At 39.8% G+C, this 19,572-nt stretch overlaps 1 protein-coding gene across 3 annotated transcripts in view; it reads left to right on the top strand.

Moving 5' to 3' along the window:
• The first annotated feature begins 126 nt into the window (after positions 1 to 126).
• The window catches only part of LOC138175861 (cyclin-D-binding Myb-like transcription factor 1), a 55,574-nt gene continuing 36,128 nt past the window's right edge, over positions 127 to 19,572 (top strand). The window contains exons 1-3 of one of the 3 annotated variants that reach the window (XM_069106465.1): positions 562 to 762; positions 14,741 to 14,863; positions 19,384 to 19,500. In XM_069106465.1, coding sequence (XP_068962566.1) covers positions 19,392 to 19,500 — 109 coding nt within the window. In that variant the 5' untranslated portion in view covers positions 562 to 762; positions 14,741 to 14,863; positions 19,384 to 19,391. Of the gene's footprint in view, positions 763 to 14,740; positions 14,864 to 19,383; positions 19,501 to 19,572 lie in introns of all 3 variants that reach the window. The other 2 variants (XM_069106466.1, XM_069106467.1) reach the window with 2 other exon arrangements.

Below are 19,572 nucleotides of genomic sequence, written 5' to 3'. Positions count from 1 at the left end.
GTCCTTAAGCTGGAGTTTGTGAATAGATGTCAGGGGGTCCAGGAACTTAGATGGGGAAAATGAAATTACACTTTTACTTGCACAGAAGCGGTTTCCTTTGTAATTCTGGGCGTTTTATTTTTGCATTTAAAAGCTTTATTCTGAGGGAGGCTTCACCAGATACACATGGGGTCCTAGCCAAGAAAAAGTTTAAGGCCCCCTGCGCTAGATAATCTTTCATGTCCTTCCACCACAAAGGAGAACCCCAGGCTCTCCTTTCCCTTTTTGTCCCACTCCGTGGCTCCTCCATCCCATCCCCGCACACTGCACACGCCACCCCTGGGGCCCAGGGACACCGCGGCCGTCCCAGCCCGTCCCATTTGCCCGAGGGAGCACCAGCTGCTGGCCTGGAGGAAGCTTTTCCCAAAGGGGAGGCCTGGAGTTTAAAGAAGGGGAAAGACCCATCCGCCCGCACCCCCAGCCCCTCGGACCTAGGGGATCCGAAAAGCAGCGGCCCCTTTCTCGACGTTCTAGTGGCCGGACGGAAATGACGACAGCAGGGGGAGAAGGGAAGAGTGGCTGCTGCAACAGGGGAGAAAGGCGGGAGGGGAAGGAGAGGAGAGCGTCTGGGGGCGGGGCGGAGCGGTGGCCCGGTTTCCGGCGGGTTGTCGCGCTCTCTCTCTCCGGCCGCGGCTGCTCTAGCCCACAGCTGCTTCCTCCATCCTGGTATTTTTCGGAGCCTCCATCCTGGTTCTTCCAAAGTGCCCGGACCCAAAACAGGAAGTAAGTGCGATGGAACCTTCAGGTCCCAACCGCCGCCGGGGCCTCTCTGCTCCGCCCCGCGCAGCGCAGCTCTGTCCGCCCGGCCCCCTGGCCGCCTGCCCCTGCCCCCTTTCCCTGCCCTCAGCCCTTCTGGGCCCTGGACCTGCGGCCTGGGGGAGGGGTGGGGAGGGGGGGTGCAGAGGGCGAGGGCGGGAGAGGGGGAGCCCCGGGCCGGGCCGGCTGGAGGAGGTTTCCCTCCACCCATGCCGCTCCTCCCCTCCCCTCCACACCCCTCCCCTCTCCTCGCCGGCCAGGGCCAGTTCCTCCCTCCCCGGGCTGGGGCTGCGGGGATGAGAAGCGGGCGGCCGAAGAGGCGGAGGAGCCTCTGCGTTACTGACGGAGGCGGAAAATGGCGGCGGCTCGCTTCGATGGAGTCCAAATGGCGCCGGGACCCCTGGGGGGAGGGTCTGGGGGTTGGGGTGATCGCGTTCTCTAGGTTAGCTTTATGTTTTTTGTAAAAGGGGGTGAGCTGGGGGCGGGGGGTGCTGATGTCTCCCCGTCCCTTTCCCCTCCCTCCCTTCCCTCTCCCCCCCCCCCCCCCCCCTTTCCCCCCCGCGGGGGGCCCCCCGGGCCCCCCCGGCCGCTTTACCTGGGGACCGCGCCCCCCCCCCCCCCCCCCGCTCTCCGGGGCAGACTTGGCCACGCCGGCCTCCGCGGGACGCGGAGCTGTCCGCCCGGGCCCCCGCTCCAGAGCCGGGGTCCCGGGGGCCGCTCCTGGCGGGGAGGCGGCCGGGCCCTAGTTAGTGTAGGTTTGGCTGGGGGTGGGGTCCTCCCTCCCCCTTTCCTCTGAGCCCCCTCCGGTCCCCAGCTGTTCTCTGAAGTGCTCCTCGCCGCTGTCTTTGAGTTCAGCGCCTCGGGAGAATCGGGACGTTTGATCCCCGTTTAATGGGAGTCGAGGGTAGAGACGTCCCCCTCCCTGCTTTGATCCTCAAACATTTAGCTGCTGCTCCCTCCCCTCCCCCCAACTTTGTTGCTTAAATTAGAGGAGAAGGCTGGGAGGAATGTAAAGTCCAGACCCCTATTGTGCTGAAAAATGACGAGCTGTTCTCCTTTCTGACTTTTTTTTAAACTTCATTTCTGAGAATTGAAGATGCCACTTGTTGGTACTTGCTGTATATATAGTTCATTAAAAATCGGAATACGTTCTTTCATGAAGGAGTTGTTTATAGTCCGTTAAAATAAAAATACGTTCTTTCACGAAGAAGCAATTTAGCTGTAGCACGGGATGTCTATGTTGTTGTTTTCATTTGGGGCAAATAAAAATATCAGGGTCGCCGCGTTGTGGGGGTGGCAGGCCTTGGAAAGGTGGAAAGAACACTGGATGGATCTGGAATCGGAAAGTCTGGTTTGGATTTGGAGCCTTGACTCTGCTGTTTACGAGACCCAGTATCATCCTAGGCATGGTTCTTAACCTCTGGGGCCTCGGTGTTCTCTCTCTCCTCTGTCAAATGGAGGAGTTGCACCAAATGACCTGTAAGGTTCTTCCAGCTCCAAGTCTATAATCTTACCCAGTACATCTGCAAGTTCAATAAAAGGTGTTGTGTTTAGATGTTTAACTAGTATAAAACACCTTGATGTCATTGAAATAGTCAAGTCACGTAATGGGAAAATCGGTGTGTGTTTTTATTTCATCTCAAAATTCTAGCCTACTCACTGTAGAAAGGGCAATTTTTACCAATTAGAGATGTTGACAAGTTTAAGGTAATTAAAATAAATTACCACCCATGGTTTTTTTTTTTAATTTTAATGATATTGTTTATGTTTAATAAATTACCCGAAGTCCCTACTTTGCACAGAATAACAGAGTCACTATCCATGGTACCTGTATTTTAACTTTTACTATCTTAAGAGATACCAATACTCTGTATGTTGAAGTCGAGCTAAGTTTTTTTGTTGTTTCAGTTGTGTCTGACTTTTCATGACCCCATTTTGGGGTTCTCTTGAGAGAGATAATGGAGTGGTTTACCATTTCCGGCTCATTTTACAGTTGAGGAAACTGAGGCAACTAGGGTTAAGTGATTTGCCCACTTCCACAGCTAGTAATTGTCTGAGTCAGGATTTGAACTCTGGATTTCCAGACTCCAGCCCTGGGATTCTATCCACTGTACCCCCCAGATGCCCTGAGCTGGGTGGCAAACTTTAAATTCAGTGTTTTGTTAATTTCCTATCACTTCACTATTCCGGACTGTGCTATTAGGCTCTTTTTCTTCTTTGTTGAGCTCCCCTTATTCTCCTTTAAAGGTCCTACTCATCTGTGGAGCCTTCCCTAATTTGCTTTGGTACCCCTCAAAAGGAACGGCATTGATATAATTAAAGTGTGTTCTATAGATTGTATTTGAGCTTCACATCACCTTCATGTTAGTACTACAGTTAGCCACATTTTACAGGTGAGGAAACCAAAGCTCAGAAATACGAGGTGACTTGCTCACAGGGTGGCAACTGTAATATAAGAATCAAAGGTGGGATTCCAGCCCATGCCTTCCATATCAATACCACTTCCCCTTTTGGGGACTTGGACCTCACATTTAAAAAAAAAGTTGGGTTTTGGGGGGGTGGGGATTTCAGGTCTGTGTCTTCCATTGAGTTGTAGCAATTCAAGGTTTCTGGGTTTACCCAATAGCTCCTCAACTCTAAGTTCAAAAGCTGATGAAGTCAAGTGTATTTTTAAATTTAAAAAAATCTAAAATTAGGGGTTTTTTCTGTATACTAATCCTGAATTTTCACATAAGTAATTTAAAGTGATATTTTTCAGATGGTACAGATAGCCTAGTTCTTAAAATGACTGAGTTGCTTTTTGGTAAAAAATGGGAAATCAGAATCTTACACCAAAATATTCCTCAGGTGATTTTCAGATTTTGACAATTCAAAATTCCAGTGGTCATGAAAACTAAGACTATTTCAATATGGCAGGTCACAAAAGCACTCCATTGTGAGTTTCTAAAATTTGTAGGTTGCTTTTTGATGGTAAAAATTTTAATAAGATTTGGTTAGGCAAAAAAAAACAGTGATTTTCTTCTATGTTCCAAAGAAAAAAGTACCAAGACTCTCTGAGCTCAAGGAAAGTAGGACACCACTGAAAGTACTCAACAACATCACAAAGCATTATTGTGAGGATCAGATAACTATGTAAAGTTTTTGTAAACCTTTTTGTAAAGTCTTTTATAACTGTCAGCTAGGGATATCTTATGGAGAGTATAGACTCTGCTACCTTACATTTGCATAGCAATTTGTTTCTCCCCCCCCCACCCCAAACTTTTGAGTACTTGATCTCACTTGATCCTCAAAACTATCTTGTGAGTTGGGCAGGTGCAAGGACTGTCTCCAGTTTGCAAATAAGAAACTGAATTTTAGTGAAATCAAGTGATTTGCCCAGGGTCATCTGGATACTGATAACTCTGGGACTAGGTCTTTTCCCATAATCAATGAATTTCAGCTTTAAAAGAAGAGGAGTTTAGGGGCGGCCAAGTGGCCCAGTGAGTAAGGGCGCTGGCCCCAACATGGGGAGACCCGGCATCGGTTCTGGCCTCAGCTACTTGGCACCCAAAAAAACTGACCGTGTAACTTTGAGCAAGTTACTTAACCCCAATTGCTTTAAAAAAAAAAAAGAGGAGTTTGACAGAAAATTGTGTTGAAATATTTGTACACTTGAAAAAAAAACTGCAGATATGTTCAGTAGGCCTTTCAAAAAATCTTTTAATGGTGGAAATTCCAGAGGGTCTTAAAGATAAATTAGATATGGGCAGCTAGGTGGCGTATCAAACTACCGGCCCTGGAGTCAGGAGGACCTGAGTTCAAATTCAGCCTCAGACATTTGACACACTTATTAGCCCTGTGACTTTGGGCAAGTCACAACCCCAATTGCCCTCCAAAAAAAAACCACACACACAGAAAGTAAATAAATAAAGATAAATTAGGTACTTAATCACCCCTAATTGCTTTGGATTGGAGGAATGGAGTTTTGGGTTGGGTTTGGTGGGGTTTTTTGTTTTTGTTTTTTTGTAAGATTAATTTTCAAATAGTTAATAAAAGGGAGTATCTATTTACTATTTTTGTTGCTTTTTCTTTTTTTCAACCTTAGAAAGGTGATGTACCACAATTGAATGAAACATCAAATCTGACCAGACTCTAGTTACTCCATTACTAAATTCATTGTTTAACATCTTCATATAACATTTCTTTTTTAATGTTATTGTGGTTAGATACACTGCCTCTTTATGAAATTCACAACTTTATCTTTGTGTACATTAAGTGGTAGAAAGAAATTAGAATGGTTCTCATTCTATCCAACTCCAAATCTTTGTGTCTGCTTGAGGGTGATTAAAAACACTTGCTTTGTCTAAGAAGTATACTTATGAAAGAAATGCAGTTTTCTGACAATCTAACTTAGTAGATTATAGTGGTACATATTTTTTTTAAGGTATTCTTAAGATGCCTGGAGTAATGGCTCGAAAATAGGCATTCCGAGCGGCTAGGTGGCACAGTGAATAGAGCACCAGCCCTGGAAGTCAGGAGGACCTGGGTTCCGATCCAGCCTCAGACACTTAACACAAAAAATAGCTGTGTGACCTTGGGCAAGTCATTTAACCCCAATTGCCCTCCCCAAAAAAGGCAAAAAAATGTTTTAAAAAAAATTTTTTTAAAAGAAAATAGGTGCTCAATAAGTGTTTGAATGAATGACATTTTAAATAAAATCTAGCATTTTATACATTTAAAGGTACATTACTCAGGCTGGTACTGGATTTAAAAATTCAAAAATAGTGGAGAAAAGATTTTTTAAAATAAATATGTTGGTCAATCGAATTGCCAGTTTGGTGGAGTTTAAAAATTTGATTCCTCCAGTTGGTCAAATTATTACAGGAATGCCTGTTAATTTCTTTTCTGGAAGAACAATTACAGAGAGACTTCCGAAAAAGATCTGGCAGAGAATTTGGATTTTAATGTGTCTTGTTTTATTTACAGATGGGGCAGCCTTCTTAGGAATATGTTCATGTAAGGTTTCCTTTTTTTGGAGTAAAACTTATTTGTCATTTCTGACATCTGATTATTGATGATTTCTTATAAAGTTGATCTTTTATTGAATATTTTGCCTTATAAAATAACATAATCAAAATTGTTCAGCCAGAGTTTAAAGGAAAACATTCCTGAAAAGGATGATGAATCAGAGCTTGACAGTCTCCTGCATGGTTGCTTAAGGCTCTGGAGTGATTCTAGGACAGGAATTGAGCACGTCTGTCCAAGCTACTGCTTTCTGTGTGCAAAGAAGACAAGGCAGCTGAAACTGGAGAATTCCATGGGGGTGCTGCCCTGTGATTTTGCAAAGGTTTTTCTTTTTAGTCTGTGCCTGGAGTTGCATCAGTATAGAGAACTCCCAGCATAAAAACTAGAGAAACTTGGGGCTTAATTTGCAGAAGACTGCACAAAAAAATATGTAGGATGATAGAATTAGAGCCAACATTGTAGAAGGCTTTATGTGCAGTCCTCTCATTTTACAGATGAAACAGACTCAGAGAAGTTAAACAATTTGTCCAGGGTCACACAGCTAGTATGGCAGAACTGGAACTAGAACTCAAGTCTTATTAAAGTACAGTAAAATGAAGATGTACATGAGCTATAAAGGTGCATCTTGATTGCTACAATTTACAGTAAAATTGAACTGAAGATGTTTTGCATCCTATATAAAACTAGCAGTTTGGATGATAACCTGGAACCTGTGATCTCCAAGTCCTGAATTTGTAGTAGTAGCCTTAAAATTGCCATGTCTTACAAAACCAGTGTAAGGATTCTAGCAAAATCTTGGTTAGATTGGAGGCTAGCCTGACTTTTAAATAATAGATGGCATCTTGTTTCACCTGTTTGTTAGCACCTGAGTAGCATAGTATTACATTACACAAAGTCCTAAAGTAAAAGGATTAGCTTGTGAATATTTGTGCTGTGCTACTTGGACTTAATGTCTAAAATGAATATTCTGGAAACCTTCTTACTGTTTTTCTTAAGAGACGTTTATAGGTGAAATAGGGGTGTTACTGATGTCTTATTGTCAGAGCCCTCTTATTCCATTTCTTCTGTACACTGTACCCTCTAAGATGCCTCTCTACAATCCCTTCCAGTACTTAATCTATCCTGTGATATTATGTAACGGTTCATCAGGTATGGGATAACATTAACGGCAGACCAACTTTGTCTTTATAAGCAATATAGCTTGTTTTTTGGGGTTTATGCAAGTTCTTTATTTAGCTAATTATTATACCAAGTCAGCAACATTGAAATTTCAGTGTGGCTAGTTGTAGCAGCAAGCACCCCAAGCGTCCTCAGGGTTTGCTGCCAATACAGGTTCTTGGATCTGCTTTGTTAAAGGAAAGCAACTCAAAATGGGTTAACAAGCTTACTTTAATCAGTCAAACATATATCATTTACCTCGTTCAGGGGAAAGAGGTCAGCACCCCAAACTTCAAAGTATACAGACAGAATTATCAAGACAGAGAAACAGATCAAGTAGACAGATTTCCAAACTGGCCGACCATTATATCCATACTCAATCAACATCTGGGTTTTTCAAAGCCGGGGGGCTCTGGACAACGGCTTCCCAGAATCCATATCAAATCACACAACACTTCTCAAAGTGAGCCCCAAAACAAAGCTACACATCAGGGCTTATGTAGCCTTCTCCTGGCTCAGAGAATGTAACAACTTTATTGACTCACTGGCCAATCAAGAAGTATCTACTGAAAAACAAGCCTCCCACCCCAGGCTCCAGGTGCACTTTAGCCTAGGGGCAGGGAAGATCTTTAAATTTACTTTCCCATTACACTAGTAACTTTTCTATGTGTAATAGTTGTAGAAGTTGTACCCATAAGTAGTTAATTTTCCTAGAGTTGTCATTGATGGGTGATCATTTACATTAACAATGAACCTACAGTACTGTAGCAAGATTCTTTGTATGGAAAGATATAGCAAATGGCAAGATCAAGTAACACAAAACTGTTTTTACCGAACTTCACTTTGTATATAAACCTACTGTTCCAGCCCTGCTTCCTCCTCTCCCCTCAAGCCCCACCAGTCTGTACCAGTCTGAAATTCTGGGTGCTGCATTTTAGGATGGACATCTAGTACAGGGGTGGGGAACCTGCAAGCCACTTGGCCTTCTAGGTCGTTGGGTGTCGCCTTTTGACTGAGTCCAAGTTTTACAGAACAAAAAAATGTTTAAAGGGAATTTGTTCTAGAAAGCTACAGTGCTTTCAGAGGGGTACAGGGACCAGGATCATGAGATGACTGATCACAATACACTATGGGAAGATCTAATAAAATAATGGAGGATGTTTATTCCAAATAAGAGAAGAATGCACAAATAAATGATATCACTGTTCAAAAGATTAGAAGGTTTTTCATATACAAAGGAAATTAGATTTTTTTCATTTGGTCTAATAGGATAGAACAGGGGTAGGGAACCTGTGGCCTTTAGGCCATGTGTGGCCTTCTAGATCCTTAAGTACCACCTTTTGACTGAATACAAATTTTACAGAACACATTCGGATTCAGTCAAAAGGCTGCACGTAAGGATCTAGAAGGCCACAAGTGGCCTCAAGAGCACAGTGGGTAGAAGTTTCAGAGACAGATTGAGACTTCAAGAAGGTTTTCCTCCAGTCATTAAAGTTATTCAAAAGTGAAATGAACTGCCTCTGAGATAGTGACTTTACTCCTCACTGTAAGTCTCTAAGCAGAGGCTAGATTGTTGGCAATATTGTTGGGGAAATTCTTGATCAAGTAGGGGCTGGACTTAATGGTTGCTTGCTGTGGTTCAACTCCAAACCCATATTACTTGGCTCCATATTACTTATGGCATTCAAATTCTTCAGTGTGGAATTCAAGGTTCTCACAGTCTTGCCCCACCCTCCCCATCTTTATCTCCCACAACTATCCAGTGGAGACTATTCCATATATGTCAGCCATCTAGTTGCCTTTAAGTATGCCATGTTTTGCAAATCCATAAGCTTCTTGAAGGCAATGATTATGTTGTAATCATCTTTAGCTCTCTAACAAGTGCTCAACTTTATACCTAGTAGGTGTTCAATAAATGCTAAGTGAATTCTAGATTCTGAGCTTTTATGTTCTTCTGTCTGCCTGGAATACTTTTCCCTTTCCTTCATGTTCTCCAAATCCTTCAAAGCTCTTTCTTTAAGAGACCTTTCCAGACTCAACCCACTTTTAAAATCTACTCACTCTCAGAAATTCTTTTATTTACTGTTCCCCTCTTTCCTGAACTATTAGAATAGCCTCTTAATCTCCCTTGGCCTCAAGTCTCCTCCTGTACACAACTGCTAAAAATAATATTCCTAAGACACAGGACTTAAGGATGTGTATCAGCAATGCCATATTCACAATGCCTATGGAAATTACAGATATGCTGATATAATTATCCATCACAAAATAAATCAGGCTTGCTATATGGGGGAATAAGCTAGAAAATTTATTAAAATACCAAAAGACTGAGTCCCAAAACCAGAAAGTGAAAGCCATCAGAGTAGTTATGAAATTGGCACAGGTAGATAAAGTAGAAAGCACCCACATTCTCAAGCCTTTAAAACAGAACAGGGTACCTCAGGCAAAGGTCCTCCTCTCCCCACTCACAGCAACCACCCAGCGTCCAGGAAGCGTGCTCCCAGCAGCTCCGGCCCCTGGCAGTCCTCAGCAGGAGTCCTTAGCAGAAATTCTGGCTGACTCAAAAAGGGCTTCGCACTGCTGCTGCCGCCACCGCTGTCACCGCCACTTCTAGCCACCGTAGGAACTCTAGCTTGGCTTCCGCTTCCTCTTGCTCCGCCCCTTCCTGCTACGTCAGCAAGTGCAATGGGGCATGGAAGATCTTTAAATCCCATAACCCTTACAGGAAGTTATTCTCCTGTTCAGTAAACTTCAATTGCTCCATTACCTCTGGCTTATGGATTTATTCCCTTTCATACACTACTGTTTGTATTTCTCCCAACCACTTCTCCCCTAACCCTCTGCCCAAACTGACCACCTTTCTGTTTCTTACACATGATAGTCTAGCTCTCATCTCTGTGCCTTTGCATACACTGTTCCCTGTACCTTCTATGCAATTCCTCTTTACCCTGCTCCTCCACTTTTACACCTTAGAATCTCTCTTTTACTTCAGAGCTCAGATCAGGTGCCACTTTCTACTGGAGAGCTTTTCTGATTCAGCCTCCCCAACTTCTAATGCTCCTCCCCAGAAATAAAATCACTATGTGTTTATGTGTGTTGACTCCTTTAGGAGAATGTAGGTACCTTAGGGGCTATTTTCAGTTTGATTTTTATGTCACCAGCCTGAACACAGTGCCTGATCCAGAGTAGATAATAAATACTTGTTGACTACTGATTTGAGTCTACCATTTACTTTTGCACCTGAGTAACAATTCAAGGCAACATTTGATTAATTTGTGTATGTTGGCTGCCTATAGTGAGAGTATGGTCTTGTACAACAATAGAGCTGTCTTTGGCACATAACGTGAGCCAACTGAAAGAATAAATTTATTCTGGGGCAGAGATCATGCAATTCAGCATTGTCATATACACTTGAAGTTCAGTACGTGAGTACAGATTCAGCTTTTAACTTTTATAGGCAGTCTTTAATAAATTGAATCGCATAAATATGGCTCAGTCTTCAAGTAAATAAATGTAAATCGATAAAACGTGACTAAAGCTATGATGTTATGCCTTTAAGTTATTGACTCTGGTTTACCCTCCCCCCCCAAAAAAAGATTGCTTTATTTTCAGTCCCATATACTTCATTTTTAACAATTAAAGTATTATTATTTCACAGTTTTAAAGAAATGTTTTTTTTTAAATATCTTTCTTGCATGCTGTATTTGAGTTTAAAATTTCATCACTCCTTTCCTCTATGCTTATAATTATAAAAACTCATAATAGGGGTGGCCAGGTGGCTCATTGAGTAAGAGCACCGGCCCCAGAGTTGGGATGACCTGGGATCGAATCCGGGCTCATGTAACCTTGAGCAAATTACTTAACCCCAATTGCTTAAAAAAAAAATAAAAATAAAAACTCATAATATTCAAAAACTCAAAAAAAATTTACAGTTACAAAATAATGGGTATTAGGAAATCTTGCTTCCCAGAATTCCCATTTGCTATATACTTGGATAATGTAAACATATCTATATTAAAATTATGTATTAAATGTAAAATGAAATATATCAAATTGTCACAAATATATTATTAATTGCTTTTGAATTGATTTTATATTCAATACCAAATTGGGTGACACCAGTGTGCTAGAATCTTATAGAATGTTAGACCTAGAAATTTAAGCCCTTCATTTTACAGAGGAGTAATCTTATGGGCATGAAGTCACATAAAAAAAATCAGCAAAAACACCTGCATGATTTTATGGTGGCATCTTAGTAATTGCCTGTTATGAATTGTTCCACTCCTGCTTGTTTGAAACACTCAGTTTAATCAGTAATTGTTCACAGTTTTCCCCCAAACTTGCCCAAGTCTTACTAATACTTAGAAATGCTTACAAAGGAATTAATTTGTGTAACCAAGAATCAGAGTTGCATTGCCATAAGGACCTGTTCTTTTGCTTCTTTCGTTATTCATTTCAAATTATGCAGAATCCCCAGACTTAGCAATAAATGTTGCTTATGATGAGTCCCTCCCTCCCATTTTTCCCTTTACTAGTTGTTTAGTCATGTCTGACTCTTGGAGACCCCATTTGGGTGTTTGCCATTTCCTTCTCCAGCTTAATTTGAAGATGAGAAAACTAAGGCAAAAAGGATTAAGTGACTTGCCCAGGGTCACACAGCTGAGGTAGGATTTGAACTTGTGTTCCTGACTCCAGACCTGGCGCCACTACACCACCTTACTGCCTAGTCCCTTTGCTAGATAAACTGCTAAAATGTCTGAGACCTCATTAACATTTTTCCCTGGATCCACGGGCTAGCCCCTTAGATTTCTCACAACTTTGGTAAATTAAACCTTTTACTTTTCCCACACATAGATAGCTACCAATACTTTAAAGGCTTGCAAAGCTCTTTGCGTATTTCTTAATAAAAAAAAAAAGAGTTACCACAGTCCTGTGATATAGGGGCTATGAATATCCTAGTTTTATAGGTTATACTGAGAGGTTAAGTTGACTTATTCTAGGTCACATAACTAATGAGTGTCAGAAGCTGAATCCAAAGTAGAAATGAACAGCCCTGATAGCCTGGAAGACCGAAGGTTTAAGGCCCACTTTGATCCTTACTGGTTCTGTGACCTGGGGCATATTAGCCAACTTCTCTGTGCTGTAAGCTAGTAGTGTCAAACTGAGTTAGAAAAGGATACCTTCAGGGCCACATGTTGACTTCAAAACCTGTAAATGAGCATTATCCTTATTGTATTTTTTCTTTTACTAAGCTTTTTCCTATATTTTCATTTGGTTTGGGGCACTGGAGTTTGACACCTCTGCTCTAGGCAGGCAACTTTCTATGACCAGAGTTGCAGAGAAGATAGAGACCTGCTTTTGTAGAGGTACTTTCCTCACCCTGAGTTATTTATCCTAATGAAATCATAAGTCTTGTCCCTGTTACTACTCTTCCCACAAATGCTCTGCCTTTTATTGTTGGCTTGGCCTGAAGTCAAGGAAGACCTGAGTTCAAATTTGGTCTCAGACACTTAGACCTTGGCCAAGTCACTTAACTTCTGTTTGCCTCAGTTTCCTCAACTGTAAAATGGAGGTAACAGCATCCACTTTGCAGGATTGTTGTGAGGATAAAATGAGATAAGCACGTAGCATGGTATCTGGTTCATAGTGGTACTGTGTAAATGCTCATTTCCTTCCCTTTCCCTTTATAATGTCCTTCCAACCTCATGGTTGATTAATGACTCTACCGCCTGGTCCTGTTAATGATGGGCTTATTTTTGTCCCTGTTGCCTAATTTTTCCTCCCACGCAAACTTTACTGTTTTAAATTCCTCTGAACATTGTGGCCCTGCTCTCTGAGAGAGTGTGCCTTATTGACCTAACTCACTACCTGCTTTATGAGAACAGAGGGACCGAATGTTTTAAATGAGAACTTTCCAAAAATCTAAGAGACGGGTACCGTCAGCTTAAAGGGTTTGAACTAGAGAGCCTCTAATAGATGAGGAAGCATGAGATCTGAGTAGTTTTATGGGACAGTACATACTAAATGCCAAAATAAGTAGTTGATAATAAGTGCTTTATGAACTCAAAAAAAAAAGGCATAATCAACCCTGATAAAGACTTTGTTAAAGTGATCGAACTGGCATCCTCAATGCTCTCAGGTTCTTTGCCCTCACAGGGAAACTATTCTGTGATAGTTTAGGCCCTCATTTAAATAGCCTCCTAATTGCTATACCTTCAGTCTCTCCCCTCTCTTATTTATACAGCTGCCAAAATAGTCTTACTAAGGCACCAGTCTGATCCTGTCCCCCCTCAGTAAAAAAAATCCAATTGCTTCTAGAATCAAATATTATCTTCTCAGCCTGACATATAATCTATTCCAGCCAACCTGGCCAACTAGCTATTTGCTAAACTTATTTCAGTTCCAGTCTCTGTGCTTTCAGCATAGGCTAACCCTCTCCCTTAGAAATTCACTCCTTTTTACCCCTATCTCTGGCTTTCTTCAGGACCCTGCTCAGGAGCCTCTGTAGAGCCTTTCCTGGTCCCAGTTCATGCTCTCTTCTTCCTGAAATTCCTTTGTACTTGCCTGTGTTTATATAATACAGTATTTTTCCCTTTATAAGCAATATAAACAGGTCTTGTCTAACAGATCTTCTACCTGTAGTTTTAAATATACTTTACCATATAAAAATCAAGTCTCTCATTTGGACAGCTCAGCATGCCACATTTGTATTTTTCTCCTATTATATTTTAAAACTAAATTATTGAGGATTATGATTTTTGATTTATTAATACTTAAGATTATTCGTTTTAAACATTTGCCACATGAAAGGGCACTATACTATAAGAGAAAAAGCATAGGTGGCATCTCTGCCTTCACAAAGCTTAACTTAAATTCAATTTTTGGTTTATTCTGTCATCTTAGAACAAAATAGTGAGGAAGTTTTTAAATGGCTCTATTTTCAGTGAGTCTCCTGTGATATTATATGATTAATTATTAAAGAGACAGCCATCTAAGAATCCAAACTACAGAGAAGATGCTTACCTGTGTTGGTAGAGTTAGTAGGCATTTCCTCATCCAGGAATTTCATATACCAATGAAACCACAGGTCCAGGTCCTATCCATCTTGGGGAGCACTACGATTTGAGCAGAATTAAAATTACAAATAACACAGATGGGCAGTGGAATATGTACACGGTTGTACATATTTGTTTATTGTCTTCTCCCTTTGATTATGAACTTCTTGAGGTCAGGGACTGCCTTTTGCCTATATTAGTATCTCTAGTGCTTAGCAGAGTATAGGGAACATAGTAGGCACTTAATAAATAAGGTTGATTGAATATTGTGGTTAGAAATAAAGAGATAATAGTGTGTTGCCAAAAAGGTGGAGGTGCGGAGTAGGATGGCATAAAAAAATTAAGGAGGATAAATATAAAATGTGTTGCCTTTTTAAAATTTTTTTTCCCTTCAAAGAATACTTTAACTATAGAATGCTTAGTTTCCTAATAGATAGAAGAATTGGGATAGGAAACCTCCTATCTAACATCTGTAGAACTCATAATTTCTGTTCTTTCTCTATTAGAGATTAATTTGAATAGCTAATTTGAATAAATTCCATTTATAATACTTTTAGCATTCTTATATGATTAACATATTGAAGAGGCACCCAAGGGAAGTCACATAGTTGATGCTGGAATGTCATCTGCTAACTAATACTCAGATCTATGTGTCTTTCTCATTGAACCTGATAAATTATTAAACTTGAACATAATTGAGCCTAACTGTGTGATCTTGTTACTCCTAGAATGGTCCAGAATTAGAAACATGGAGGAAGCTCAATCTGGTTAACATGAAGGTAATACTACTGGCAAAGGGAAAGCACCTTGAATCTATGACAAGGGCAATAACTGCTTCACCTTGTGACTAGGTAAGTTTGGTGTAAAAATGTGACAAGACCCTCCCCTACTCCTGTGGTTTTAGTCACACTAAAACCATTCCTGTAATCTACTTTTAATATGGAATTTATCGATTTACTATGTTCAACACATGCAGTATTCCACAGGCATGTATTAGGAACTAGGTATGTACTGTACCCATGCTAAGTAAGAAAATATCCATTTGTATAATTGTAATTTTTACAACAAAACATTAACCAAGTACTTAGAATATGTATTATGATTTCTGCAATTTTCTGAATATTTGAAGATTAAATTTAATACATTTTTGCTTTCAGTGCCTCCTATTCAGTCTTTTTAAATGTATAGCACTCTCTGACCTTAGGATAACATAGTAAACACAATTGAATATTTCTTTATTGATTCAGAATCTCATAGGGTCTCAAGAGCATCATTTGGAATATGAATCTTCATGTAAAATGCTGCAAATGTAGAAGTCAGAGGAAAGGGATGGTCAACCTTTGATCCAAAGAGTAATATCTCTCTGGTGACTATAAATAATTCACAGTAAATTGTCACCTGTAACCCTTTCAAAACAGTCTTTTAATGTTTAATATCTAAAGAGTTGTAAAGACAGATTAACCAGATAATATAAAAAAGGAAGTTCAAATTCCATAAAAGTAATATGCCAACCCTTAGAAATGGTTTTGTTTTCTTTGCCATTCTTTTTTCTTCTCAGTCACTTTCTCTGTTCCTCCCTCAAAGGGTAATTGGAGTAGAGCTGGAAGATACCATCATTATTTAGTCTAGCATCTTCTTCTTTTAATAATGAGGAAGCTGAGGATGGAGATAGATGAAATGACATATCAGAGAATATTCATCTCTTAAGTGGCAGAGCTGGGATATAGATCCAGGTCTGCTGACTTATTCAGGCTTCTTTCTGCTATATCCGTTGCTGCTTCCTTTCTCCTTTTTTCTTTTTGTTCTTATTACTTCTGTCTAACTGGATATAAATGGCTATGGAAATTTTTTTTTATATTTCTTGTATTTATTGAAATCTAACTGATACTTGATCATATGGACGTGGCTATGTATTCTCAAATGTTGTTGCTCGTGAATTCTAAAGTAAGACCTTCTAAGATGGAAAAGTCTTCATTTATGAGACTGGCAGCAGACTGTGGTCTAAGGACTAACCTAGCTAAGTTTGGAAAGGCATATTTACCAGAGTGTTAGTCATCAGGTGGTGAAATGAGGTCTATAGAAGTATTATCTGTGTTTTGGGGAAAATACTCTCTGTAATGAAATCACAGATCCTATAAAGTATCAATAAAGTTTTGCTTCTCATTCTTAGTTTAAAAACCAAGTGAACTTAGTTTTTTACCTACCTGTCTTCTCTCCTCATCCCAAAAATCTGTTCAAAACTTTAAGCAACTTTTTCTCTTCTTTTTGAAGCTTTTCATTCCTTTCTCTAGTTGTTGGTTCCAAATCTATGCTGACCATGACTCCAAGAGATAACCTAAAAATTGATATTTAAACACATTTCTAGTTTCACCTTAGCTTCTGATGACTTGTATCTTTTTGGAAAGTAGGTTGGGGGAAAAGTCAAATTAATTAAATATTCTAGCTAGTTTTGATTAATTCTGGCTTTATCATATGTACATTTAATTTTTCTAAGAATCTTGAACACAAATATAATCCCTTGGCATAGGAATAATTGATATTGTTCCTATTTTACTGATGGAAATACCTTGGTAGATCCATAGAAATAGGAACGAATGTTTTGTAGCATAATTAATACCAACTCTCAGGTTTAGTAATATGATCCAAAAATAGCATAGATTATCCATAGGTAATTTAGAAAAGCAACAATGATTAGTAGTCAATTAAGACTTCATACCTTTCTACCAGACCAAATCATTAGTTTTTCCTCTGCCATGGCAGATTTAGAGGAATGCATTTTGCCTCTTTGGAAAAAGGCATTATCCTAAATGGTTAACTTGAGAATTAGGAAGTGTATTCCACCCAGGGCTAAAGCTAGGCACTAAATTTGTGGTTCTGTTGGTATAGGAAACTTCCTTTACTACTGCAGATGGGAACCTTCCCTGCAACTTGCAATCTTAAAGAATGGCCTGCCCCACTGAAAGGTGGAGTGATTTATCCAGTCACATGGCTAGGATGTGTCAGAGGCAAGACTTGAACTCAGGGTCTTTCTGGCTCCAAAGTTAACTCTCTATCCATTGGGCCACACTTTCTTGTACATAGTTGATGCTAAATAACATTTCTTGATCTGATAATATTTAACAGAGAACGTATCTTTTCTAATAAATTGTGCTGGTTATATTTATAAAGAAATAGATATGATATGTTATATCTACATTATATTAGGTCTGAAAGAGGTTATGTTTATTTAATTGCCTTAAATTTTAGTATTTACATAATAAAGTTATCCAATAAGCATTCTAGGACAAATTCCAGCCCAACCTCTACCTTCTACCTGACACTAAATGTTGGCACTTTGCCAAGTATGCTTCTTTAGGAATTAAAGTAGAATAAAAGATGAAGATTCCTTTTATGTCAGCAATGTGACACGACAGTTGAAAAATCTTTTTTTTTCCTTTTGCCCTGACCTGTGACTTTTTCCTGTATTGGGAACTTCCAGTGAGGAAACTCCCTATACAATACAGATTGGCAACTGTTCTGGAATTGACAATCTTAGAGAGTTGCATAGAACAGAGGTGTTAGACAAATGGATGGCAGGCCTCTAGGTTCCTTCAATGCTCCCAAGTCTGTCCCTAAGCAGAATAAAGTATAATTAAGAAATATTTAACAAAATAAATAAAAATACAATAAAAATGGAGAATATTGCTTTTTAAAACTAAGTCGATTCACTGCCTTCAGGGATCTTTATGGTGAATTGGTGGCCTCTATTCCTATTAGAGTTTGATACCACTGACCTACAATACCAAGAAATCAAGTGATTTGTCCATGTTCACATAACCAGTATGTATTAGAGGCAGTCCTTGAACCCAGGTCTTTATTACTGATGCCAGCTCTCAATCAACTATGCCATGATGCTTCTGCCTCTTTTATATAACCTTAGAATAAATTAGTAGAAACATCGTGTTCTATAATCCTGTATTCTGCCCTAGTTCAATCTCTTTTGAGATTTTATCTTCAGTTGAGGGTTTCACAAGGATATTGACAAACTGGACTATATCCAGAAAAGGATGGCCAGGTTGGGTGAGAAGATTAGTGATTTACTATTCAAGGATTATTTGATGAATCTAGGCTATTTAGCCTAAAGAGAGAAGGCTTAAGGAAGACAGATAGCTGCCCTCAGGTGTTTGACCAGGGAGATTAGAAAAAGCAGAAACAATGTGTAGAAATTGAAGAGAAGCAAATTTTTAGATCCTTCTAGGTAAAAAATTCAAATATTTCAAAATTGCTTTAGGAGGTGCTGGCTTCCCCTTCACTTGACATCTTCAGGAGGCTGGATACCACTTGTCAAGAATTATTATAGAAGGGATTCCTACTCAGATAATAAATTGGACTAGATGTCTTTTAGGTTTCTTCTGTCTCCTAGAAGCTGCAAAAATGCTGCCATAGCTGTAAGAGTTATATATGTAATAACAGATGGCCTCAGAGTACTTACAAAATGCAAGGGGCTTTTCTTTTTATAAAGGAAAGTCTCCTAAGTTTAGCCCTGGCCAGCTAGGTCCCAATAGTAGTCCATCATTTCATACCCAAGAGAATAAATGCCTACTAGGCACAATAAGATGTAAACTTTCTTTTTTGAAACCTGACATACAATTGTAATTTTTCATAAGAGACATAGACACTTAACAAAATCTCTCAAACATAAGACACATTTTTGTTTTGTCATGTTTTTTCTAGAGCATAGGTTCCCAAAGTGAGTGATGCCACCCCCTGGGCAGGACTGGAACAATCTTGGGGGGCGGTAGTAGCCTCAGGTATAATTGGGGGGCATTGAATAAAAATAAGGGGGCAATGAAAGCATAGAGAAAAGGAGAATAGAAGAAAATTTTGAAAAACCATTTATACATGTTTCATCTGTGGTATAACAGAATTAAAGTTGTAGTGATTACATTATTTTCCAATGCAAGTTATAACCAATCAGTGATCAAATCTGCCAACAGGTCTTAACAAGCAAGTGTTGGCAGGAAAGTGTGTCTTGCATTGTTGGGAAGTCCAGCATGCATTGACAGGAATATGGGCTTGTAATGACTTATTTACAATATGATACTATATGGGTACATGATGAAATATTACATCATCAAAATTTCAGTGGGGGGGAACCATAAATTTATAATAAATTATTAAATTTAAGGTAGTCATTTTTAAAAATATGTATATTTTTAAATTATGCAAATTTAAAAAAAAAAAAAACATTAAAAGCTTAAAGAAAGTAGATTTTCAGGGGGAGTGCTGAGTAATTTTTTTTTTAAAGGGTGCAATAGGCCAAATAAGTTTGGGAATCTCTGGTCTAGAGCTTGCCCTAAAAGGTTTTAATGTGGTGCCTATTCTTGTGCAGATTTGAGTATGAGCACAGTTGAAGAGGAATCTGACACAGTGACAGTAGAAACTGTGAATTCTGTGACTTTGACCCAGGACACAGAAGGGAACCTTATTCTTCATTGCCCTCAGAATGGTATGGAGAATTCACTGATACTTAGTATCTCTAAATAATTAATCTCTAAATTTGTGAGGTCCGTATCACCTC

The sequence above is a fragment of the Petaurus breviceps genome, unplaced genomic scaffold (genome assembly GCF_028583685.1).
Source record: "Petaurus breviceps papuanus isolate PSGF00001 unplaced genomic scaffold, PetGlider_PUasm1.0 79, whole genome shotgun sequence".
NCBI lineage: Eukaryota > Metazoa > Chordata > Mammalia > Diprotodontia > Petauridae > Petaurus > Petaurus breviceps.
The sequence above is the reverse complement of the archived record's forward strand: the minus strand, read 5'-3'. Positions and strand labels throughout refer to the sequence as shown.